Source organism: Scardinius erythrophthalmus (genome assembly GCF_964197995.2).
Source record: "Scardinius erythrophthalmus genome assembly, chromosome: 2".
NCBI classification, from domain to species: Eukaryota; Metazoa; Chordata; class Actinopteri; order Cypriniformes; family Leuciscidae; genus Scardinius; species Scardinius erythrophthalmus.
In genome coordinates, this window is record NC_138222.1 from 61,098,343 (window position 1) to 61,125,263 (window position 26,921).

General features: G+C 38.5%; 6 protein-coding genes across 6 annotated transcripts; 2 read left to right on the forward strand and 4 right to left on the reverse strand.

Moving 5' to 3' along the window:
• Positions 1 to 3,445: 3,445 nt before the first annotated feature.
• On the reverse strand, positions 3,446 to 3,820 carry LOC308680256 (histone H2B-like; the record flags this gene model as incomplete). Its single annotated transcript, XM_081348285.1, has 1 exon — positions 3,446 to 3,820. One exon carries the CDS (start codon positions 3,818 to 3,820, stop codon positions 3,446 to 3,448), a length of 375 nt encoding a protein of 124 aa, XP_081204411.1.
• Positions 3,821 to 13,819: 9,999 nt separating this feature from the next.
• Positions 13,820 to 14,182, reverse strand: LOC308680275 (histone H4; the record flags this gene model as incomplete). Its single annotated transcript, XM_081348309.1, has 1 exon — positions 13,820 to 14,182. One exon carries the CDS (start codon positions 14,180 to 14,182, stop codon positions 13,871 to 13,873), a length of 312 nt encoding a protein of 103 aa, XP_081204435.1. The 3' UTR covers positions 13,820 to 13,870.
• A 1,285-nt stretch (positions 14,183 to 15,467) lies between these two features.
• LOC308682222 (histone H2A-like) lies at positions 15,468 to 15,854 on the reverse strand (the record flags this gene model as incomplete). Its single annotated transcript, XM_081351763.1, has 1 exon — positions 15,468 to 15,854. The coding sequence occupies one exon, from the start codon at positions 15,852 to 15,854 to the stop codon at positions 15,468 to 15,470; it is 387 nt and encodes a 128-aa protein (XP_081207889.1).
• Positions 15,855 to 18,196: 2,342 nt separating this feature from the next.
• Positions 18,197 to 18,841, reverse strand: LOC308683169 (histone H1.5-like; the record flags this gene model as incomplete). The annotated part of the gene is made up of 1 exon (XM_081353483.1): positions 18,197 to 18,841. One exon carries the CDS (start codon positions 18,839 to 18,841, stop codon positions 18,197 to 18,199), a length of 645 nt encoding a protein of 214 aa, XP_081209609.1.
• A 5,793-nt stretch (positions 18,842 to 24,634) lies between these two features.
• LOC308683222 (histone H2B-like) lies at positions 24,635 to 25,009 on the forward strand (the record flags this gene model as incomplete). Its single annotated transcript, XM_081353570.1, has 1 exon — positions 24,635 to 25,009. The coding sequence occupies one exon, from the start codon at positions 24,635 to 24,637 to the stop codon at positions 25,007 to 25,009; it is 375 nt and encodes a 124-aa protein (XP_081209696.1).
• A 1,017-nt stretch (positions 25,010 to 26,026) lies between these two features.
• LOC308683196 (histone H2A-like) lies at positions 26,027 to 26,413 on the forward strand (the record flags this gene model as incomplete). Its single annotated transcript, XM_081353519.1, has 1 exon — positions 26,027 to 26,413. The coding sequence occupies one exon, from the start codon at positions 26,027 to 26,029 to the stop codon at positions 26,411 to 26,413; it is 387 nt and encodes a 128-aa protein (XP_081209645.1).
• Between the last annotated feature and the right edge of the window lie 508 nt (positions 26,414 to 26,921).

A 26,921-nucleotide genomic window follows, 5' to 3' on the forward strand; every position in this document is an offset into this window, starting at 1 on the left:
TTAAAGTATCCTAATGTACAATCTAGGTATTGGTTAAACATTAAGGAGAATATGTTAAAGGAATAGTTCACTTTGAAATTAATTTTTGATATGTTTTAGCTTACCTCAAGGGCATCCAAGATGTAGGTGTCTTTGTTTCCGCAGTAGTTTCAATTTTGATATTTTTAGGTCAAACCGTTCTTGTCTGTCAGTCATATAATGCAGGTCTATGGTCACTGTCTCAAAACACAAGCACAGAGTCCAAATTAAAATAATTCCCCATCGTCCAAATGAAACAATTCCCCATCATAAGTACACATTGATGGCCTAAGACACGAAACGAGCGGTTTGTGTGAGAAAATGAACAGTATTTATATCGTTGTTATCTCTTGAAAACAGCACACGTCCAAATGATCTGACGGCGCGGGCGGGTATAGATATATACATAGATGTCGCCTTGGCTACGGTTTCGTTCCAATGAACTGCATGCAGTAGCCAAGGCGACATCTATTAGAATTGTAATTTCATGACATATGTTTCTACTGATATGTTGAATATGTATTGAATGTGTGAAAAAAAAACCCAGATCTCCACTGACATTATTTAAAAAAAAAAAAAGACAAAATGGTCAATGTTTATGATAGTGTCTTTATTCATAATATTTCTTTTATTAATTATTCTCTATATATTATCATTATTTTACATGTTTTTTGAGTTCTTTAATTCCATATATATATATATATATATATATATATATATATATATATATATATATATACACATTACTATTTTTAATGTTTTTGAAAGAAGTTTCTTCTGCTCATCAAGCCTGCATTTATTTGATCAAAAATACAGAAAGAAAATTTAATATTGTGATATATTTATGACAATTTAAAATAATTGGTTTTCAATTTATTATACTTTAAATTATCATTTATTTCTGTGATGCAAAGCTGAATTTTCAGGATCATCACTCCAGTTTATCACATGATCCTTTAGAAATCATTCTAATATGATGATTCATTAACAAAGTTGGAAACAGTTCTGCTGCTTAATATTTTTTCATAACCTGTAATACTTTTTTAGGATACTTTTATGAATAAAAAGTAAAAATTAAATAAAAAAGAAGCAAATGTTTTAAAAATAGAAATCTTTTGTAACAACAATATACACTACTGGTCAGTAATTTGGGGTCAGTATTTTTTTTCTTTCTTTTTTTTGAAATAAATCAATACTTTAATTCAGCAAGAATGTGTCAAATTTATAAAAAGTGATAGTAAAGAAGATTTATATTATTATAATTAATATTATTTTAATAAATGCAGTTCTTTTTAAACTTTTATTCATCAAATATATTAGGCAGCAGAACTGTTTCCAACACTCATAATAAATCAGAATATTAGAATGATGTCTAAAGGATCATGTGACAGACTGGATGTCACATGTGACACTGAAGACTGGAGTAATGATCCTGAAAATTCAGCTTTGCATCACAGAAATAAATGATAATTTAAAGTATAATAAATAGAAATAATAAAAAATTATTTTAAATTGTAATAATATATCACAATAATACATAGACCTTTTCTTATTAGACCAAAGTAAGCATAAGTTTAAAAGAAAAGCATAAGTTTAAAAGTTAAGTTTACCTCTCCTTTCATTCTGCAAATATCTTCTTTTAACATTATTTCTCTATACTCCGATCTTCACAGTCTTCATCTGTTAGATACAATACTTTGGATTTTATTAGAAACTTGTTTGATATTTGAATTTGTCTCTATAATTAATATATATTAGGTGGTGTTCCGGGCATACTGGAGGGACTATGTCTCCCGACTGGCCTGGGTCCCCTCGGAAGAGCTGGAGGAAGTGTCTCGGGAGAGGGAAGTCTGGGCATCTCTGCTTAGACTGCTTCCCCCGCGACCCGACACCGGATAAGCGGAAGAAGATGGATATATTATTAGTATTTAATTTTCGACAGTCATTGCTTGTCTGCCTGGATCCCATTGCACAACAAACATTGTGAGCAGCCGCCTATCTGTCACATTCCTGTTATTAATCTCAGTTCAAACAGATTAGGATCATCCAAAAATATGAAAAGTTTGAAAAAGGGCCCTCAAACTCATTGAGAGACTACTGCTTAACATTTATGAATTTGCTAATGTTAAATATAATATATATATATATATATATATATATATATATATATATATATATATATATATATATATATATATATATATATATATATATATATATATATATATATATATATATATATGTTCCTGTGCCCTTTTTTGTTTTAGTTTGGCTGTCTCTAAATAAAAATACAGCAAGGTGCTTTAGATTTGTGAAAAAAACAACAACAAAAAAAAACAGAAGTCAGCTTCAAGACTCACACAGGAGTTCGTAGGCCACCCCGACAAAGATCACAGCAGTTATACCCTTCACCAAAGTCTAAGCTGAGTCTTTCCTTCAGGTTGAATGATTTTGATTGGCTAAGAAATATAAACATAGTCATTTTCAACACATATAGAGATAGACTGAAGCATATCTCCATCGATTATGCAGCTGACACTCTGACCCTGAAGTTAGGCACGTCATGACCTTCCAGGTCGCAGATTTTGGTTGCTGGGCGCCAGCCTGTCCAGAACAACAACTCAGTCAATCTCCAATGATGCCAGTGGTTCCAACCTGTAACCAAAAAGTCTAACACACAGTTTTTCCAAGGTTGGAAAGTAAGGCTTTAGCAAAGAAATTGCCCCTTTAACAATAGACTTCAATTACCATAGTTGTCAGGACACCTAGAAAAGCAGATGCATGCATTAACACATTAAAGAATAATTCCATAATTCATTTCTGGAAGCCGTGATAAATGAACAAGCACTGTTACTGCATTCAGATATCAAATACAGACTTTAAGAATACATGAAAAGAATATTTCAGTAATCACACTGTAAAACCTACTAAGCTTATAAAGTAAAAAAAAAAAAAAAAAACCACCTCATAAGCTTATGAAAGTCATTCAACTCATGTGATATTTAGAAAGAAAAATGTTGACAAATACCTTGATTATAATCACTCATTGGATAAATATTGAAGCATGCTGTGGATTCCATAATCTATCCCCTTCAATTATATATATATATATATATATATATATATATATATATATATATATATATATATATATATATATATATACACACACCGGTATATATACACATATATTCCAACCTAAAAGGTTTAATTTTGATAAGATTAAAATACTCTATTAATGAAACTAAACCAAGCTAAAACTTTACTGATTGTATTAAGTGTTTTACCAAAATCAACAAGAATGTTAAACACTATTTATTCTAAAAATCTATTTAACCAAAAAGGTGCAGAAAAACTAATGCTCTTTTTAAAGACAATATGTGTGGCTCTTAAAAGAGCCTTTGTGTTGTGTGTTGAGCGGACTCCTCTACTTGGAGCTGGTGTATTTGGTCACAGCCTTTGTGCCCTCAGACACGGCGTGTTTGGCCAGCTCTCCGGGCAGCAGCAGACGCACGGCGGTCTGGATCTCTCGAGATGTGATGGTGGAGCGCTTGTTGTAGTGAGCGAGACGAGACGCTTCACCGGCGATGCGCTCGAAGATGTCGTTGACGAAAGAGTTCATGATTCCCATCGCCTTGGAGGAGATCCCGGTGTCGGGATGAACCTGCTTCAGGACTTTGTACACGTAGATCGCGTAGCTCTCCTTCCTGGACTTTCTGCGCTTCTTTCCGCCCTTGCCGGCGGTTTTAGTGACGGCCTTCTTCGAGCCCTTCTTGGGTGCGGACTTCGCTGGTTCAGGCATGATGATTCAGTCAGAGAAACTCAAAGAACAATGTCAGAAATGTATTTTCTTTATCTCAGCTTTGTCCATGCAATAGCTTTATTCATAACTATGTTTTGTCCAGAGCATAAGTTGTGTCCAGAGAACAAAAGGCCCTGTACAGTAAGAAAGCCTTGCTTGCACATTCTTTTGTATGTATGTAATGCACATCTGTTTCATATTAAGAAGCACCCCCAAATATAGAAGGGGGGAGAGAGATGTGTGTTTTCTATGCATTGTGTGTTACAGAAGCCTTTTGGACCACAAGGCTCAGAAGGAAAACTTTACCGGATATTTACCATTTATAGGATTGTTATATAAGCATATATGATACCTATGATATCATGGATGATTTTATTGGTTGAGATCGTGATACTCCCTATACATTTTCAGTATATATTTGTCCAGACTCTTGGAAAGCCTAAGCTATCTTCCTGAGCTTCCCAGCGCTGGTTTCTTTCTTTTTGTTTTATTCATTCACTACCCAAATAAAGGACGGAAAGAAAAGGCACTTCGTGTTGGAATAACTTTATTTCTCACAAATGGGAGCTCGTCCGATCTACTCCAGATGGTAAAGCAGATTTCTTTTATTAATAAGAACAGTTTATTACTATCTGCTGAGATAGATGAATTTCAAAAACGTGCCGTGAGCTATGATTGGATATCCTTGCATTAGCAAGAAGAACGGTAAAGTGACCTGATCAGTCCTTTTATCGTTATGGTTAACCTCGTGTTTAATTAAGGCGTGCTTTAATTAAGACGGGAAGAACGACAAAAGAAAGTGATCTTTTATCGTTACTTTTTGGGTGTTCCTTGTGTTTTAATTAATACAAGAAGAGCGTGAGAAAAAATTGATCACTTTTTCTGCGTTTTTTTGGTTTTACCTTACTTTTGTAAGAAGGAAATATTTTCGCGAGATATTTCAAAAATGCTCCGTTCCTTTTTTGGGGTTGTGAGTGAATGATACAATACATACTTTATTTTGATCTTTTCCTTTTCCATTCTTCTATCTCTTTGTTTCTTTGGCCAAATGTACTAACAATTGTAACTGCAGAATTGTTTTCTTTGTTCTCTATTGGACTGTTTTGAAATTTGTTTGCTTTGAATTTGAGGAGAAATTTTTGTGTGGCTTAAGATGGGCAACAAAATATCTCCTCCGTTAATTGATGAATCTCCAAAAGATTTTATGAATCGAAACGACCAAGCTTTTTATACTGAGCCTTATCTGTCGAACCTGGCCGGCTGGAGTGAGGGAAAGACACAATTAGACCCATTCCCTCGAGAGGGGTCATTTAAAGATGCTGATATGCAAAGTGCAAAAGATATGATTTTCGGAAATTGGGGCGACACGACGTGGGATTTTCCGTATATGGAGAAGTCGTTTAAAACTTGGCAAACCATGAAAAAATACTGGGATCAAGGTCCAGTAAGAGTTAAGAGTACTGAAAATAATAGTTTATCATACCCTGAATTGGCTGTGCGGAACAGTGCAGTTTCTGCCGTCTCTGTCTCTCCGTCAGACACAGAGAAGAGTTCCCTGCACACGGAAAAAAAGTCTCTCTTGGAAGAGACACAGACGCCGCAACCCCTCCCTCCCAAATATGAGAGCATTCAGGCTCCCGCTGAAGCACCCGTTAAAAATAGATTATACCCTGACTTAAAGCAGGCGACTGCGTTTCCTTTCGTTGAAACTTCAGATGGATTTAAAGTTCATCCGCTAAATATCTCTGAAGTAATGGCTATCTGTAAAGAACTGCCAGATCCGTCCAAAACCCCGCATCATTATGTTTCTGTTTTGAAGCGTTTGACTGCCTATAGCCAGTTGACTGGGCGTGATTATCGATTTATATTAACGAAAACTCTTTCTGCTGACATTACGGAGGAAGAATTAATTGAAGCGGTTGATCTTTTGGATCCTGTTAATGATGTACCGCCGTCACGTCGTCTTGTGAAAACAAACCCTGAACCAATTGACCTCTCTAAATCATTTCGTGGTTTGAGATTTAAGGACGACGACGAAGACGAAAATTTGGATAAAGAATGGCTATGGGCGACCCCTAGCAAACTTAAACTCTTTTTTAAACAATTAACTGCATTCTTGCTGAAGCTGTCATCTGCTAAACAAGATATCTCGCATGCTGCAAACACAAAGCAAAAACCTGGCGAGACGCCAACGGCATTTTTTAATAGATTTAAAAGTGCATGGATTGAGGAATCAGCACTGTCGATCGATGATGACAATTGTCTGTTGTTTGTGAACACGTTTCTGAACAACATGCACAACGAGACTGCACAATTAATTCGGCTTACGACAAATAATCTTTTTACGATGTCAGTTGATGACCTTGGCAAGCGTTTACGTGAACTTTCATGTGCCGGTGCTTTCGACTCTAAAGGTAAAATTCCATTAATGTTGCAAGTTAACCCTGAACAGGTTAAGGCTCCGATTCGTCCGTTCAATACCTCTAAAAAGCCTCTCACTTGCTTCTGCTGTGGCCGTCCTGGGCATATTGCCAAGTTTTGCAGAAGGAGAGTTGCTAATGGAAACCAGATGTTTCAGCGCTCTGATGGCTGCGGGCCAAGAGCCCCCTCCTCGCGCTCTTCCGACCAAGGGAGACAGTATCCAACTGAATGGAGGAAACAATGACTACGAGTGCATACACAGGAGCCTGCCTTCTCAATGATTACATTAAATTATGGTAACAAGTCAAATGTTCTGCCATTCATTGAATTAAATGTTGATCATAAACCATATGTCTTTCTCGTCGATTCAGGTGCCAGTGTATCATCATTGTCATCAAACTTTTATGAGGGTCTGATCACGGGGAAGAAAATCAGTTCTATCGGAATTGACAACGTTCCCGTGAAATGTGAAATGACGCCACCTTTACCGGTTACTTCTAAGGATGTATCATCCTTGTTTAAAATGCATGACTTTGCAATTATACCGAATTCACCATTCTGCCTGTTGGGTAGAGACTTAATGCATAAACTGGGTATGAAATTGGATTTTGATGCTGACTCTCTGACACTTATGTTTCCTGCAGCTTTTTCCATCACAACCGACACAGGAAGTGCTCTTGTCGCTGATTTGCCTGCAACTGTGCTGCCACAGGACATTTCGGGCGTCAATCCTCAATTGTGGGCGGAACACAAGGATGACGTAGGGCTAATTGATGTCCGGCCCTACAGGGCAAATTTGATAACTGATAGACCTGTGTTTCAAAAGCAATACCCGCTTTCAAAGGAAAAAGAGGAGGGAATTGCCCCCCTCATAGAACAGCTATTGGCTCAAGGCATCCTGGTTCGCACTCATTCACCTTATAATACACCAATTAATCCTATCAGAAAGGCGAATGGTTCTTGGCGTCTAACGCAAGACCTAAGAAAAATTAATGATTTGATAAAACCACTTGCACCAATTGTGCCAGATGTACAGACTATAATTAATTCTATTCCTTCAGAACATGCATTTTTTTCTGTTATTGATTTAAGCTCTGCCTTTTTCAGCATTCCGGTTGATCGTGAAACTCAGCCACTGTTTGCGTTTTGTTTTCAGAATTGTCAATTTATGTGGACCCGCCTTCCTCAGGGGTTTAAGGATAGCCCGGCCGTTTTTGCCGCCGTAGTGCAAGCGACACTGAAAGATGCCAAACTCCCTCCAGAGACTTGTCTGCTCCAGTATGCGGATGACATCCTAGTTACTGGCGCCTCTGCGGAGATGTGTGCTGCTGCCTCCACAATTGTCTGCAATATTCTAGCTGAGGCTGGATTTAAGGCATCCAAAGAGAAACTCCAGTGGGTGCAGAGAAAAGTCACCTACTTGGGCCATGAACTGTCACAAGGCCAAGTCCGCCTGTCTGTTGACAGGGTTACAGCCATCGCTGCATTCAAGCATCCAGCAACACGGAAGCAAATGCAAAGCTTTCTGGGACTGGTGAATTACTGCAGGCTATGGGTTCCTAATTGCTCCATGTATGACAAAATCTTGCGAGAAGCTACGCTGGGTGATAAAGAGGACATTACATGGACTGCTGAAATGGATCAGGCATTCAGACACTTGAAATCCTCTCTCCTAAGGCCTCCCGCCCTTGGCCTCCCTTCTTATTCTCGCGAATTTCATTTATATGTGCACGAGGGTCGCGGAACGGCCGCGGCAATCCTGGCCCAGGACCATGGTGGTAGTTTTCGCCCCGTTGCGTATCTGTCCAAAACCCTTGATTCAGTGGCCAGGGGTCTCCCTGCCTGCCTGCGCGCAGTGGCTGCTACAGCGATCATGGTACAGGATGCTGAAAAGGTTGTTTTATCACATCCATTAACTGTACATACTTCTCATCAGGTTGGAGCTATTATGCATAATATTTCTACACAGCATATGACTGCTCAACGCCGTTCAGGCTATGAGGCTATATTGTTAGCTACTGCTAATTTAACTTTGAAAGTAACCTCTGTTATTCATGGTCCCACTGTACATTTGCACAGGTTGCTGACACAAGGTGAATTTCAGAGTGACGACCACGACTGCCTGACCAGGATCCAGACTTCAACTGCTTGCAGGCCAGATGTGTCTACATCTGTCCTGGAGGAGGGGAAGCATTATTTTATTGATGGATCCTGCTTTAAGCCAAACGACAGTACATATTTGTGTGGTTATGCTATTGTTGAATTGCCCGATAATGTAATTGAAGCATATTCGCTGCCATATAAATCAGCACAAGTTGCAGAACTAATTGCTTTAACAAGAGCTTGTCAATTGGCGAAAGGTCAGTGCATCAACATATACACTGACTCTAAATATGCGTATGGCGTAGTCCATGATTTTGCTAAATTGTGGGAGGAAAGAAATTTCAAAACCTCCGATGGAAAACCAATTTCGCATCATAATATTGTGGCCGAGCTGATTAGTGCAGCACAGCAGCCATTAAAGCTTGCTGTCATTAAAGTAGCTGGTCATAAGACAGGTGAATCTGATGAAGCCAAAGGAAACAGATTTGCAGATGAAGTAGCGAAATGGGCAGCAAAAGAGGCGATACGTAGCCCACATGTAAATGACCAAAGCACTGAAGTGCCAATGATGAATTCGTCATTGACTAATGATTTGGACATAAAAATACTACAAGCGAATCCTACTCAAGATGATTTGAATCATTGGGCAGCCAATGAAGTAAAACCAGACCAAGCTGGTATTTTGAGAGATAAACAAGGTAGAATTGCACTACCTGCATCCACCATTGTAATGTTGTGCAGGCATTATCATGGTGTATCGCATGTATCGAAAGAGAAAGTGATACAAAATTTGAATCAATCATATTGCATAGCGAACGTTCGAAGGAATACTTTGTTAATATTGGATGCTTGCCTGGTGTGTGCACGAACAAATCGGCACAAGGCAATCGCCCATGATGCTTTACCGCATCCGGAACTTCCTTTCCAATATTTACAGATCGATTTTACACACATGCCTCCATGTGGAAATAACAAATATCTGCTTGTGATTATTGATCGATTTTCTAAGTGGCCAGAAGCTTTTCCGTGTGGAAAAGAAAATGCAAAGACAGTAGTAAAGGTTCTTGCAAAAGAAATTATACCGCGCTTCGGCATTCCAACCGTTATAGCAAGTGACAATGGAACTCCGTTTGCTTCTAAAGTGACACAATTATTAGCCAAAGAGCTTAATATTAATTGGCATTTTCATATTCCCTACGCTCCACAGTCTTCTGGGAACGTAGAGAGGACGAATAAAACGATAAAAGAACGTCTTAATAAAGCATGTCTAGATACGGGCAGAAATTGGGTTGATTTGTTGCCCGCCGTATTGACAGAAATGAGAATGTCTCCATCAGCCACCACAAAAATGTCTCCATTCGAAATTCTCATGGGTAGACCTTTCCCGACCCCTTGGGTCAGAGGTCGCGCTGGCAATCTTTCCACAGGTGACACGGAGGTGATCATCGCGGATTATGTGGATTCCCTTGTTAGAACTTTGAATGGCATAAATGGTGATGTTTCTCTGTCTCTCCCTCTTCCCTCAGAAAAACCAACTCATCCTTTCGTTCCAGGACAACAGGTGCTGATAAAGTGTCTGAAGCCCACGAAACTTGGGGAACCAAACTATCTGGGGCCTGCCACGGTGATCGCTGTGACGAGGACTGGTGTTCTGACTGACCTCCAGCCGCAGTGGATCCACGCTAGCAGAGTGAAGGCAGCTCCATCCCAGGGGAACGCATAAGCCTATGCGGAAGTGAACCTCCAGCACTGATCGAAAGGAGAGCGAGGAAGAGAAGTAGACGAAGAACGAGATTGCTGATTGAGATTGGCAATAAGTATCATTGAATCAACTAAGCCATGTCTGCAAAGTTGATATTACACCTGTTCGTGCTGATAACCATGCTCATTTATGCACAAGCCCTTGTTAGCAGTGGTAATGAAACTTGGCTGAGCCACGAAGACGAACCACATGCGTTTGCCTCCAATATGTGGTGGAGGTTAGCCAACTTCACTGCTAAGTCTACAGGAAAAAAGGGTGACTGTTATGTTTGCACAAAAATGCCGCAAAGTGCTGCCGGACCTCATGTAAGTGTTAAATCACCAACGACAGAAGAAGACTTATTTTGCCCTTTATTCATTAGTAATATTGGAATGGTTGCACCTCAAAATTCATCGGTAAATTGGACTTGCCCTGATAGCAACAAGAAAGTGACAGTTGCAGTACAAGTACATGTTAAAGTGGCAACTGTAGGTCCCATTCCAGACTCATTGTTCTGTATTGAAAGAAAAGTAGGAGCTGCAACACTAGGTACAATTCCTGAGAGTAAATGTAAGCAAATATATCGCCGTTGTGAAGTACGAAACATGCCCTGTTGTCTTAGCTGTTTGTCGGGAGAAGGAAAATTTGATTTAGAATTGTGTACCAAAACATCTTCAAACCCTCTATCTACTTTGGGTGTTTATGGATCATCAACTCCTGAGATTCAAGAATTGTGTGATGAGTATTGTGGACTTTACTCGGGAAAAAATTGTAATAGGTATGTTCCATCTGTAAAAGGAACAAGAGCTTTGGGAGATTGGTTTTGGTTATGCGGACACATGGTTTACACTTCATTACCTTTTAATTGGAGTGGACGATGTGCCCTAGTAACTTTAGAAGAATATTCTATGATTGTTAGATCACATGAAAAGGATAATGTGTTGAACCAAAGAAACACACGCTCTCTCTCTGACCGCAGTTCAGTTAGTAGTTTGGGAAGAGATAATCCAGTACCGAAAGAACATCGACTATGGACTGGTACGGAAAAATTCTTTGAAGGTATTTTTCCATCAATAGGAATTGGCAGTCTTCAAATTGAAGTAGAAGTTACAAGATATGAATTAATTTCATTTATTAAAACTACGAGGGACACTTTAGCTGGTGTCCAAGAAGAACTGAGAGCGCTTCGTTTAATGGCGCTACAAAACAGATTAGCCCTGGACATTGTTACTGCGTCCAGAGGAGGGGTGTGTGTCATCGTTGGTGTCTCCTGTTGCACTTTTGTACCGTCAAATGACGAAGATGGCCATATTATCGCTGAAGGAATAAATAATATGACAAGAATTGCTGATGAACTACAGAAGAGAGAAGTGAGTGACAGGAGTGGCTTTGGTGATTGGTTAACGAGCTGGCGGCAAATGCTTGTCTCGGCATTAATTCCAATAGGAACTATACTGTTAATCCTTGCATTTATTGTTTGTTGTATTATTCCATTCATTAGGATGTTGATTTATCGTGCTATGAATACTTTTGTATCTTCTCAATATGCTATGATGAATAGAACTGTAAAACCTTAATGATTTTGAAGGAAATGTTTGAATGAAGAATGTTTCACTGTATTATCCTACAAATAATGGACATGCTGAGAATAGTGTGATATGATAATTCTGTTACATGATAATTATCTTATCAAAGGGGCCATTGTCAGAAATGTATTTTCTTTATCTCAGCTTTGTCCATGCAATAGCTTTATTCATAACTATGTTTTGTCCAGAGCATAAGTTGTGTCCAGAGAACAAAAGGCCCTGTACAGTAAGAAAGCCTTGCTTGCACATTCTTTTGTATGTATGTAATGCACATCTGTTTCATATTAAGAAGCACCCCCAAATATAGAAGGGGGGAGAGAGATGTGTGTTTTCTATGCATTGTGTGTTACAGAAGCCTTTTGGACCACAAGGCTCAGAAGGAAAACTTTACCGGATATTTACCATTTATAGGATTGTTATATAAGCATATATGATACCTATGATATCATGGATGATTTTATTGGTTGAGATCGTGATACTCCCTATACATTTTCAGTATATATTTGTCCAGACTCTTGGAAAGCCTAAGCTATCTTCCTGAGCTTCCCAGCGCTGGTTTCTTTCTTTTTGTTTTATTCATTCACTACCCAAATAAAGGACGGAAAGAAAAGGCACTTCGTGTTGGAATAACTTTATTTCTCACAAACAATAAAGCTGAATCACTGCAGGCGGGCTTTATGCGCTGCTCTATGCTAATTTACAAAGGGAAGAACGAGGTTCTGTGATTGTGAGTCTTCCTGGACCAACCCATAGAACGATTTCATTGGTCACATTAAACATTCACTGAATTGAAGGCGATCCAATCAGAAGCTTTGAAATGTTAATCACGCCCATCGACAACTACCATCCCCCACATCCAACTCCATTTCTTTGTTTTATTATCCCGGAATGAATAAGTGAATTGTGATTCATTTCAGAGTCCTTTCATATGCAGAGGATTCTATATAATTTGAACATTTATTTAAAAGCAGAAATAGCATATTGTATTATACAGTAATATATATATATATAACAATGTCCACTAATATACAATGACCACTAACTTCCGAGTCTTTATAACGATGTTTATTTTACTGCAAAGCAGAATCGTCAATATAACACAGTAAAAAATAAATGAATACTATGCTTATTTTTATTTGCTTTAGAAATCACTTAACCCTCTATGGTATGGTATTGCCTCCAAGCAACATGGTCTATTTTATATTTACATTTATTAATTTAGCAGACGCTTTTACCCAAAGCAACTTACAAATGAGAACAAAAGTAGTAGTTAATCTAACAGTAAGACAGCAATATGCAAGTATGACCCCTCTCAGTTTAATCTATAACACAGTACTATTATTTTTTATTATTATTATTATAATAGAATAGAATAGAAGAGAAAGTGCTAGTATTACTGGATCAAGTGCTGTCGAAAAAGAAGCGTCTTCAGCCGTTTCTTGAAAGTGGCTATGGACTCAGCAGCTCTGGTTGAGTTAGGCAGATCATTCCACCAGCAGGGAACAGTCATGGTAAACATTGCACCATAAGGTCAAACCAGGCATACTAGGTTGGAATACAAATATTATATTTGTAAGGAAAAGAGTCAGAATTCTCTAAATATTGAATTTGTAATACACTCATAAGAATAGTTATTTACATACGATATCTACACATTTTTTATAGCACCTAAAAAGGTATAAAACACAACAGGCAGTTGGTGAGGGTGAGGATGATGAGGTTATAGTGAGTGAATCCAGCAGGGAGAGAGTGAAAATGGAGATGAAGATGGATATGATAACTTGATTTGATAGTTTGGAAACACTTGTGTTCCTGAGAGCAACAGCTGGATATGAAATGTTATTTTATAGAACATGAAATTTGTAATAAACTAAAAACTAGATAAATGTGTTCGTTCACATAAATTGTTTTCAATAAATATATATATATATTTTGTTCTACATGAAAATGTCATAGTCAATTGTTTTCTATACGTCCGTTGTGGTAAAAAATGTGTTTAAATAAATATTGTAGTGTCAATTTGATGCTGAAAAATCAATTACTTCTCATTGCTACTGCGTACACCGTTTTAAAACACAAACAAATCATTAGTTTACTACATTACAATACTTCCCATTACCCAATAAAAAAAACTTGTTCTTTGTGTAAATGTGGGTGGCTCTTAAAAGAGCCGTTGGGTTTTTCTTCTTCGTGGATCTCTTAACCCCCGAACCCGTACAGAGTGCGTCCCTGTCGCTTCAGCGCGTACACAACATCCATGGCGGTGACGGTCTTTCTCTTGGCGTGTTCAGTGTAAGTCACAGCATCACGAATGACGTTCTCCAGAAACACCTTCAACACACCGCGAGTCTCTTCATAGATCAGGCCAGAAATACGCTTGACGCCGCCACGACGAGCAAGACGCCGAATAGCGGGTTTAGTGATCCCCTGGATATTATCGCGAAGAACCTTTCGGTGACGCTTAGCGCCTCCTTTCCCGAGTCCTTTACCACCTTTTCCTCTCCCAGACATGACTGTAGATACTCTTCAATCCACAACAGCAGATGATAGAAAAACTACTGGGGAAGAGGAGTTTATAGTCGGCTAGCGGACCTAGTTGAAACCACATTCATGGGCGGTTCTAGTACGTCACCAGTTACGCATTTCCAAATCGAGGTCAGTCTTTTGATGCTTGATACTAGTGGAAAGAAATATAAAGTCATAATGGTAACGATATAATTTAACTATATAAGTATATAAAAATAAATTTAAATGCGTTAAAAAAGACAATTTTACAAATGATATACAAATGATATAAGCTTTCTAGACAAAAGGAAGGTATAATCCTGATGCCCTATAGGCTACTAGTGGAAAGAAATATAATTAAAGTAATATTGATAACGATATCATTTAACTATACAAGTATATAAAAATAAAGGCAATTTTACAAATGCCCAAATGCCACAAAAGGCAATTTTACAAAAAATATAAGCTTTCTAGACAAAATAAAGGTATAATCAAAGTTACAGGAGAGAATGAGGGTTAATAACTATACACAAACATACAAATGATATAACTAAATATAGCAGCATAACACTAAAACCACCATTAATTTCCTTTAATTTGCTTTTAGATTTAAGTGATATATAAAAATAGCATTTTATAAGACCACCATGGCATATAGAAGTTCTTATTTAAAAACACCATAATATGGAAATCATCTTTCATTGAGTTAATGAGGTGGCTCTTAAAAGAGCCTTTGGGTTTGTATGACTGATACAGTGCATTTAAGCGCGCTCTCAGCTGGATGTCTTTGGGCACGATAGAGACTCTTGGCGTGGATGGCGCACAAGATAACGTGACCTGGACCTGGACAATGGCTGTGCGCCTCCTGCTTTCAAACTCGTCTTTTTTTCTGGTAGGCCTACACAAAGACAAAGCTAAAAAATAGATTAGTCTTATATTGGTGTATCATAACCCATAATTGTTTGATTTATGTTAACTAATATAAACAATTGAGACGCTATAGATCACATACAGTGATTTTTTTTTTGTTGTTTTTCATAGCACAAAGGGGGCAAATAACTGCGCAGTGCCATATGCTCATAATGCAGCGTGTTACTTGCATTAAACTTTTGTAAGATTTCATAATCGTTTCTTTAAAACAACATTAGCAACGTACGGCACAAAATTGTTTTAATTCTATGCTGGGCTGATACCAACTTAAATAGTGATACAATTTATGAAATAACTCTCTCGGGGAGAAATTGGGTGGCTCTTAAAAGAGCCTTTGGTCTGAAGAGAAGCTTCGGTCAGTCTACTTGGCCTTCGCGGGCTTCTCGGTCTTCTTGGGCAGCAGCACGGCCTGAATGTTGGGCAACACACCACCCTGAGCGATGGTCACGCCACCCAGAAGCTTGTTCAGCTCCTCGTCATTGCGCACCGCCAGCTGCAGGTGTCGAGGGATGATGCGGGTCTTCTTGTTGTCCCGAGCGGCGTTTCCAGCCAACTCCAGGATCTCAGCGGTCAGATACTCGAGCACAGCGGCCAAATACACCGGAGCTCCGGCACCGACGCGCTGGGCATAGTTGCCTTTGCGGAGAAGCCTGTGAACACGGCCGACGGGGAACTGCAGTCCCGCCCTGGAAGAGCGACTCTTGGCCTTAGCGCGAGCCTTTCCCCCGGTTTTGCCTCGTCCGCTCATTGTAGCTTAGGGTTGTTTACGACTAGCAAAGCGAGAAGTACAAGTTATATGGGGCTGCTTATTGTGAGGTGACTTATAAAGAAAGCATGCTAGTCCCCTATTGGCTGAAATCTGAAAACATTCCCAGCCAATCAGTGAGCTTTCCTCCAAACACCAAACACCCCTTTCTGCTACTGACACTCAAACACGTCACGCTGTAGTATCATTAATGCCGCTAGTCTTCATTTTAAAGGGTAATGGGCTTTATTTTAATGGTGATAATGTTAATGTGTGATTAAAAGTTGAACGAGTCGGTCTTGAAGCAGAAATAGTTTCATAGTTTACTGGTATAAATATGTAAACATGTACGTACATTCTATGGAAATTTCAATTTTTCTGTCCCTTGCCTTTACAGAAATATTAACATGGAAAAACACTTTAGGGTTAGAATTTCTTTATATTTTAAAATGAAACAATATGTTATTTGAACAATTACACCTTCTTGAGCCATCAATGTGTCAATGTTTGTTTTTTAATTAATTATATAGAATTTAAAGCACCACAGAAATGCTCGTCCACACAGTTATGGGAAACTGCTTTATTTTGAGGTCATTAACAGGTGTCTACCATTTAAGATACAATAATGTATACATAACTATAAAAATAAAACTTGTCTTCCTTCTTCCAATTTCCTGAAGATCTATGAAGAAAGGCCCATGATAAGTCCACTGTCTATTTTCAGTTATCATAAATTTTCTCATTTATCTCATGATTTCATGAAGCTTTTAGTTAAACTCACTGGTATGACCTACTTTATTGTTAGGGAATTGTAAAAATAATAATAATAATGATAATAAATAAATAAACTAAAATGTAAATATATTAATATAAATGTATTAAACTACTTAATTTAGTTAGTATACCATGATTTACTAAATGTGGTTTGATACCTTGCAGCAGCCATTTTGTAAATTGAATTTTTCATGAAAAATGTCACTGGCGTTCCCACTGTCACTGCATTACCTTTCTTATGGGTAACACCAGCACCAGTGACTCCCATTTATAGATAAACTTTATTCAAAGCTATTCATTTAGATTGTATGCCAAATTTAACAATTGAGTCTCATCCTACTTAAAGGAGAACTCCGGTCAATTTTAACATTGAGCTCATTTATTTGTAAATTTGGAGTGCTGTCAATACAGAGAACAACGAAAAAATCGGTGTTGCCTACATCATGTTATCCTCTTTTTAAAATTTGCACCCTGTTGACTTCAATAGGGAAAGTTTTAAACTTTTAGCCTCTTAACATCCTTGATGTGTCATTACAAGTGCACAGCCATGTGAATGATTCCTTCAGTGTGAACGCGGGTGAATCTGACTGCAGTAGATGTGAAAGATCTGAATAAAAGTGATGTTATTTCAGTCAGCGCTCATACCTGTATTTACATCCTGTTTTCAATCGAAGTCCATAGTAATCGATTGTCGAGTTCACACGCATAGGTTTAGTTACCTATGATCACGCGCGTGAACTCGACAATCGATTACTCCTTTAATTATAGTTGAAGAATAAGGACATTAGGTCTTATGTCACTGGTGATTCATTGTGTCATTGGTGTTACTGTGTTGTTGTCACATTAAATAAAATTGAATATCTGACATGATAATAATTTTACATCCATTTAATTCTGATACTCTCAAAAGTTAAGATTTAAAGGATTGCATCATTACTTGATTATAACTGTTTTTCAAATATTTTCATTGTTATAGCAAATACATGGTTGCGCAAATGAACTAACATCATTCAAGCACTTTTAACAAACCTGATTAAAATAAATAAAACATAATCTCCTTATTTGTTGCATTATTATTATTCTGTAACTCTGACTATGTGCTGGAAAAATAAATAAATAAATAACATTTCGTAAAAACATTTTATATTGCCAAATAATAAGGTAGGCTAACAGTGGCAAAAAAAATGGTATATGCAGCCTTTAAAAAAATGCAAAAAAAAAAATATATATATATATATTAAGCTGTCCTTCATGTGTATTCATAAAGTAAAAGGGTAATCTAATAATGTGGTCTAAGTTTAAATGTTAGAAAAGGAAATACATTTTAAAAACCTCTTGTCATACCAAAAGTGGACGTTTCTGTAGAATGAAAACATCAACATTCCCAATAATGAGGTCTAAATGTATTTGCACAACGTGGTAGGCTACGTCCATTAATTGGCTTTCACTTGTAACATAAAGGAAAGCCAATGTCATCTTCATTGGACAGGTGAAATAACGCTCTTTACTATGAATTAGTGAGTGGCTCTTAAAAGAGCCGTTTTGATTAAACACACAACGAAAATGACTGTTTATTTCTTTTTGGCTGCTGTCTTTTTAGGTTTTGCTGCTTTAGGTTTCACCGTTTTGGGTTTGGCTGCCTTTGCCTTTTTGGGGCTCTTGGCTGCTTTCTTAGGAGTCGCTGGTTTCTTTGTCTTCTTGGGGCTCTTCGTCGCCTTTTTAGCAGCGGGTTTCTTCACCTTCTTCGGGGATTTCTTAGCGACGGGTTTCTTCACCTTCTTCGGGGATTTCTTAGCGACGGGTTTCTTCACCTTCTTCGGCGATTTCTTAGCGACGGGTTTCTTCAACTTCTTTGCAGTTTTAGGCATCTTAGCGGCAGCGGTTTTTTTGGCTTTAGAAGCCGCTTTTTTCTTGGCCAGTTTCTTGTTGAGTTTAAAGGAGCCTGAGACGCCGATTCCTTTAGTCAGGACCAGGATGTCATTATCAACGAGACTCTTGATGGAGATCTTGATGCGGGAGTTGTTCTTCTCCACATCGTATCCACCGGCAGCGAGCGCTTTCTTCAGGGCGGGGAGGGAAACACCGCTCCTCTCCTCGGATGCGGAGACAACCTCGACGATCAGGTCGCGGACGCCTGGTCCTGTTCTTATGCGTTTGGCTGCTGGTTTCTTCTCGGGCGTGGGTGCTGGAGCGGTTACTGGAGCGGTTTCTTCCATGATCTCTACAATGGTCTCTGCCATGATCTCTGAGTGAAGCTGGACTCACACAATCTGACTGTAATCAACAATGAGCCGCTGCGCATTTAACCGCAGCATGAGAACCGTGTAGACTCATCTCTCTCTCTCTCTCTCTCTCTCTCTCTCTCTCTCTCTCTCTCTCTCTCTCTCTCTCTCACACAGCTCCTCCGGAGCTCCTTCGGACGGTGTGTTTTCTCCGCTCATGTTTGGAATAACGTGTGGATTCACGTGTAACAGATGTGGGCTGAATCTGGGCCGTCACTATGTTGCTGCCTGGGTTGGCATGTTGATATTTGTTGTTTAAAAGACACTTTACATAAGTGTCCATATATTTAGGCCTACATGTGATTGCTGATTATCGTTCATGGAAGTGTTCGTGTGATTTTCACCATGTGTCTTAATTTAGTTTACAAAGAACTTTCGAGCTGCTTATTAGATAATTGTGGTAACTTCTTAACATATGATGTTTTCATCCGGAAATACATTTTGATGTGCACTGTCTGAGAGGCAATTTAAAACTCTGATCACAAGCTCTGATCACTTTAGTAAAAGGCATGTTAACATAGCTCTGTGGCTATTCCTCGAGAACCCACGTTAATCATAGATGCATACAATTTCTTTGATAAAAATAAATGTAATAATACATATACTTCCCTTCACCATTCAAGAGAAAACATATCTTCCAGAAATTTAGCATCAATTGTTTAGTGAAGATAAGAACCAGTTACCTTTCTTTTCCTATTTCACCGAAGGTAAAAGAAGTTCACTTCAAAGTGATGAATGAGATTCATCCATGTAACAACTTATTGCATCAAAGATTTAATATGTATATGTGAATGTTTGTACTTTCTGTAATTCTGATGTTGAAACCGCAGAACATGTCTTCTTCTTTTGTAATGTAACCCAGACCTTCTGGGATGCTTTCCAGTATGTACGATACACAAAATATCCCAATTTTAACATATGAATGCATTACATTTGGTCTTCAGGTGGAGAACAGAACAACTGAGTTTGAGCAAAATATTTCATACACAAATGTCGATTTCTTAAAACATCCCCTGTCTTTAATACCTTTCTAAATTACATAATTCTGTATAAACAATCCCTGAAATGTTGAACAACAAAAAAAGCCCTAATTTGTCACGAATACTTATGCAAACTCATTCCTTAGTGTTTACTGCTGAGTCTCTTGGTCTCTTTTCCCTTTATTTATTTATTTATTTTTGTTTGGTTTTATTTTTGGAAAATGTATCAATGTTGCACTCCATGTTCAATTCATGTTGTAAGATTGACTGAATATGTTTGCAATGTGCCTTGTTGTATGTTTGATATATGAATCTTTAATAAAAAAATATATAAAAAATAAAAAATAAAAAACTTTCAAGCTGCTTCTTTCGAAAGGCTAAGCTTTAATGACCGCTGGTGCCCACTGCTGGACATTCAATTTGTTGCACTTTAGGATAAACGTATTATTTCTGAATCACTTGACTATCATTTCTGCAATTTCATTGGTTTAGAGATCGGGAGAACTGAACTGTAACCTTCTCCCTCTACACACTTTGGTCAATTCAAGAATAATTTATGCAACTGTATATTGTTTATTTGAAAGCATTAAAAGTGCTGTTTCTTGTCTCTCCTTGTATTGTTCAAGTGTTTAAGGTTGACATGGGATTTAGTAATTAGTAATAAGTAGACCAATAATTTCTAAAGATAGTCATTATTACATTAATCTAATTACACTGTTTAAGATGTCATTTGTAGTTAGTAATACAAGTAACTTGCCCAAATGTTATAATATCAGAGGTGAAACTGGAAGAACAGTATGCTATTCAACCTCATTTTAATTTTCATAGGTGCAATCCTGCAGGCATTAAAAGAACATGGCAGCAGCTGAAAATTAAATATAAAAACATAATTCAGTCAAGTAAGGCTTGAGCATGTGACAAACATGTGACATATTAAATAACTAAAGCATCCAGTGTAGCAGTGCTGCAGCATTTTTGGCTGCGGGAATTCCTGGACGGACTTCAGAGACAGTCCCAAAGATCCAAGGGCCTTCATAAAATGTAGGTTTACATATGTGTTATTTTTGATATAGGCTATTTTTGATATTTCCATTAATTTTACTTTGGGTTAGGATTTTTGTTGGTCCCAATATTCTGATGGTAATATCTGTCTTTTGGAGCCTCCTGTCCCAACAGAACCCCAGGCAGTCGTAAGTCGCCTACTCAATACACCAGAGATTATGACAAATAGTGTTATAAAGTGTACTCGACCAAATGCTCATCACATGGGGATAAAGAGTTTCTGCTGCCACAGAGAGGCCTACAGAGGTAATGTTAACATTCTGTCCAACGTCTACACATCAAACAATCTACACATTCACATTTCACATTTTTATGTGGAGTAGCCTATAGAATCTAAGTTTAAATCTAAGTATAAATGGGTATTCTTATCTCTCCCCGCCCCCAGAGTGTGGAAGAACAGCAGGAGGACGGTCCATCAACTTCTGGTGCACAGATGAACAGTTCAGTGATTTTCAGTAAATGCCACAGTTTAATTCTGTAGAATTTGTTTAGAACTACATTATGTAACGCAAAAAAAAATCAATATTTTATTTATTAATAAAAGATTAATTTTATTAATAAAAATGTACTGAAAGAAACACCTCTTCCACTTTAAAAAAGGGGGAGGAGACCGAAAGAAACTCTGGGTTTACTGAAGAAAACCTGCTCCCGACCAGGTTAGGTTCACAGAGTAAGTTACCATGGTAACTGACTCAGAGTATAAGTTACCTCTCTTTCTGAAACAGGCTTGACTTACCCTGCTTTCTCAGGTTTAACATACCTCCCATTCTTAAACAGAAAACTCAGAGTTTCCCTCATTTCAGGGTTAACATACTCAGAGTTTTCACTTAACCTCCTTTCTGAAACAGGCCCCAGGCATGTAACTAAGTTGCTAAATTCTGTGGCAGTTTTGTAGTGATTTCCGTGCTGATCTGGTCTATACCTATTGTGCCTGCTATGTGCTATTCACTTTCACACAGTTGCTAAAATGTGTTACTTTGTACATTCATATCACAGTCCTGCAAAGATGACAGAATTTACTCACATTACTGTCCTGCGTCAAAACATGAGAGCAGTTTTAGACCAAACATGGTGACTGAGTGCGATGGGCGCATCAGTGAATGAGATATTTTGCTAAATAAAATTATCCTGCCAGAAGAATTATGCGATAACTTTATTAACTTTATTATTTATTTTTCCATCTATATAATCTCAGTGAGCTTCTGTGAGGGTTTACGCTTGCGCAGTACGATGAATGTAGCATTTTACGACGCTTCAGTGTAGGCTATTCGAATACAGTTTTTTTTCAATTGCTAAAACACAATTTCTAAAACCTTGCTCCTTTTTCTGAAAACATTAAACACAAAACCTCATCTTCAAGCACTATTTACAAAACCTCTGACTCCTCTTGCAAAATGAAACTTTTGCCTCAAAACAGTTTTACCTGTGTTCAAAATCAAACACTGCTCTCAAATCATAGACAAAGTGATCAAAATGATATACACTATCAAGCAGTAAACAATACACCAAAAAATAGAAAACACATTGTTCAAAACATATAGTTCTCAAAAGATACAGTATGGACTGCTATTCTGTTTGTAGACTTGCCCGTGACACCTTACTGTACCATCAAAAAGTTCATTTGTGACATACTGTATGACTGCACTTGATAAAAGGAAATAAAAAGAAAAGTAAAAAAAAAAAAAAAACATATAGTTCTAATGGAGAAGTCAATTTTTAATCTCAAAACAAATATCATATTTTTCCGTCATTGTCTTTTGATGAACGAAAACATGTTCTATATCATAGTAGCTCAAAAGTGATCAGAAATTACTACTCTGCTTTGCTATTTGCAATTATTTTTTGTTCTTCCTCCTTGTATTTTTACAGTACCCTGCATCTCACAAACTTGTCCTTTGTCTCTGTGATACTGTAATTCTTGTTGTTTGTTGATATGAACCTGCAACCAGTCAAAATATATTCAGCAGTCAGTGCTGTTAACAAATGTAAAGCACAATGTTCAGGGCCATACAATTTGTTCATTTACAGTACTGCTTTACTGCGTCCACTTATGTAGGCTGAACCTGTTCATGCTTGTTAGCACTTCTACTAAGTACTTTTTTTTATGTACTACTTTATTAACACTATATGGTGCCTTTCTCCGAATTACTTCTTTGCAGGTTGTAAAGGTTCCACTCCAACTTCAAAATGCTTCTTCGAGTGACCATCTCTGAACGGGACATTCAACAAATTACACTTGACACTGTCCCTGACACTGAGAAGCAAACTGCATGCAGCTAAGAGACAGTTTTGATCATCTTTGATTTTCATGATTTTTGCAACCTTACTTAACTGATCTGCCCAAGGACAAGGCAACGCTGAAAATCCTGTTCAGTCCCTCTGATACATTTTCAGACTCAAGTTTGGATATTGCAGTATTACCTGCATGTATCACATTCTCCATCAACATCGACTCAAATCAGCAGCTGTGTCTCAGAGATAAAACGGAGTCGTTCACATCCATGGCCTGCTGCCTTTTCGATCCCCACTTTCTCATATGATGTTGAGCTGAGACTAAAGCATGGTAACAAGGCTTACAGTATACAGTATATGGAACTCTTCTGACAATGTTTCGAGACATGCAGACAGAAATACTGGATAAACTTGCTGAAGCAGTGTTTGCTTACAAAGCTTACCTTACAGACAAAGAGGAAATCAAAAGTGTGGCTATTGCACTTGTTGAAAAACACCCTTGTCTGAAAGAGAGGGGATCTGCAGCTGGGTGGTATGGTTGGAAATTAAGTTTGACGTGGAAGATGGGAGATGCTAACTAAGAACTAAGAGATGCAGGTTGTAAAGAACTCAAAGTGAATTCTGCAAAGAGAGGTCTAGACTCTAGAGGGACTCCGAGGACAGCTAAACAAAGTGAAGAAGCCAAAAAGGTCTGAGACAAACTTTCTCCTCCCAGATCACCCTTCAGGAAAAGACCAGAAAACACTGGAACACGAAAGGGAACTGATGTGCCAGGAGATGAAAAAGAGGAGTCCAGACATGAGTTAGGGTTAGGGTTAGGGTCTAACCCTAACCCTAACCAATAAATGTAAATGTAAAATAGACCATGTTGCTTGGAGGCAATACCATACCATGCATAGAGGGTTAAGTGATTTCTAAAGCAAATAAAAATAAGCATAGTATTCATTTATTTTTTACTGTGTTATATTGACGATTCTGCTTTGCAGTTAAATAAACATCGTCATAAAGACATCGTTATAAGTTAGTAGTCATTGTTATATATATAATTTTATATATATTATAGTATAATACGATGTGCTTTTTCTGCTTCTAAATAAACGTTCAGTTATATAGAATCCTCTGCATATGAAAGAACTCTGCATATGAATGATTCACAGTAGTCCACTTATTTATTCCGGAAAAATGCGGGAAAATAAAACAAAGAAATGGAGTTGGATGTGGGGGGTGGTAGTTGTCGATGGGCGTGATTAACATTTCAAAGCTTCTGATTGGATCGCATTAATTTCAGTGAATGTTTAATGTGACCAATGAAATCGTTCTATGGGTTGGTCCAGGAAGACTCACAATCACAGAACCTCGTTCTTCCCTTTGTAAATTAGCATAGAGCAGTGCATAAAGCCCGCCTGCAGTGATTCAGCTTTATTGTTCTTTGAGTTTCTCTGTCTGAATCATCATGCCTGAACCAGCGAAGTCCGCACCGAAGAAGGGCTCGAAGAAGGCCGTCACTAAAACCGCCGGCAAGGGCGGAAAGAAGCGCAGAAAGTCCAGGAAAGAGAGCTACGCGATCTACGTGTACAAAGTCCTGAAGCAGGTTCATCCCGACACCGGGATCTCCTCCAAGGCGATGGGAATCATGAACTCTTTCGTCAACGACATCTTCGAGCGCATCGCCGGTGAAGCGTCTCGTCTCGCTCACTACAACAAGCGCTCCACCATCACATCTCGAGAGATCCAGACCGCCGTGCGTCTGCTGCTGCCCGGAGAGCTGGCCAAACACGCCGTGTCTGAGGGCACAAAGGCTGTGACCAAATACACCAGCTCCAAGTAGAGGAGTCCGCTCAACACAACACAAAGGCTCTTTTAAGAGCCACACATATTGTCTGTAAAAAAAGAGTTAACTTACAATTTTCCTTCTTTTTGGTGCAATAGTTTTAAAATCGTTCTTGTTGATTTTAGTGAAAACTAATGATCAGTTAAGTCTTAACGTTTAGTTTTTCAATAATATAGGATTATTAATAATAATAAACTTAAAATGAAGCCTTTGAAGTTAGAATGAAGATATAAACACATATCTATATATCCATGAATCTAAAGCACCTTAAAGGGATAGTTCACTTTGAAATTAATTTTTGATATGTTTTAGCTTACCTCAAGGGCATCCAAGATGTAGGTGTCTTTGTTTCCACAGTAGTTTCAATTTTGATATTTTTAGGTCAAACCGTTCTTGTCTGACAGTCATATAATGCAGGTTGATGGTCACTGGCTCAAAACACAAGCACAGAGTCCAAATTAAAACAATTCCCCATCGTCCAAATGAAACAATTCCCCATCATAAGTACACATTGATGGCCTAAGACACGAAACGAGCGGTTTGTGTGAGAAAACGAACAGTATTTATATTGTTGTTATCTCTTGAAAACAGCACACGTCCAAATGATCTGACGGCGCGGGCGGGTATATACATAGATGCCGCCTTGGCTACGGTTTCGTTCCAATGAACTGCAGTAGCCAAGGCGACATCTAGTGTATACATCTATACCCGCCTGCGGGCAGGTATAGAGATGTTGCTTGGCTACGGTTTCGTTCCAATGAACTGCAGCTGCAAGGTGATTTAATTTCAAAGTGAACTATCCCTTTAAGAAGACAAAGAAAGCAACCAAAAGAGCCCATAAAAGTCAAAGGCGACAAAATCCAAGTTTGGAGGGAAGATCACTGATTGGCTGGGAATGTTTTCAGATTTCAGCCAATAGGAGACTAGCACGCTTTCTTTTATAAGTCACCTCAACACTCTGGCAACCGCATTGTAATTGTTTTCCTCGTTAATCGTAAACAAACTTAAACCGCAATGAGTGGAAGAGGCAAAACCGGTGGAAAGGCTCGCGCTAAGGCTAAGAGTCGCTCTTCCAGGGCGGGACTGCAGTTCCCCGTCGGCCGTGTTCACAGGCTTCTCCGCAAAGGCAACTATGCCCAGCGCGTCGGTGCCGGAGCTCCGGTGTATTTGGCCGCTGTGCTCGAGTATCTGACCGCTGAGATCCTGGAGTTGGCTGGAAACGCCGCTCGGGACAACAAGAAGACCCGCATCATCCCTCGACACCTGCAGCTGGCGGTGCGCAATGACGAGGAGCTGAACAAGCTTCTGGGTGGCGTGACCATCGCTCAGGGTGGTGTGTTGCCCAACATTCAGGCCGTGCTGCTGCCCAAGAAGACCGAGAAGCCCGCGAAGGCCAAGTAGACTGACGGAAGTTTCTCTTCAAACCAAAGGCTCTTTTAAGAGCCACACAATTTCTCCCCGAGAGAGTTATTTCATAAATTATATCACTGTATAAATTGGTATCAGCCCAGCATAGAATTAAATCAGTTTTGTATCGTACGTTACTAATATTGTTTGAAAAAATAAACATGAAATCTAAGAATGTAATGCAAGTAACACGCTGCATTATGAACATTATGGTACTGCGCGGTTATTTTCCCTTTGTGCTATGAAAAAAAAAATGTTTTCACTGTATGTGATCCATTTATTCGTATTCGCGTTTCAACCCGAAAAAAAGACAGCTTGAAAGCAGGAGGCGCACAGCCATTGGCCAGGTCCAGGACACCAACTGGTGCGCCATCCACGCCAAGAGAGTCACCATCATGCCCAAAGACATCCAGCTGACCCGCCGAATCCGCGGAGAGCGCGCTTAAATCCACAGCAGAAACAGTCACACAAACCCAAAGGCTCTTTTAAGACTCAATGAAAG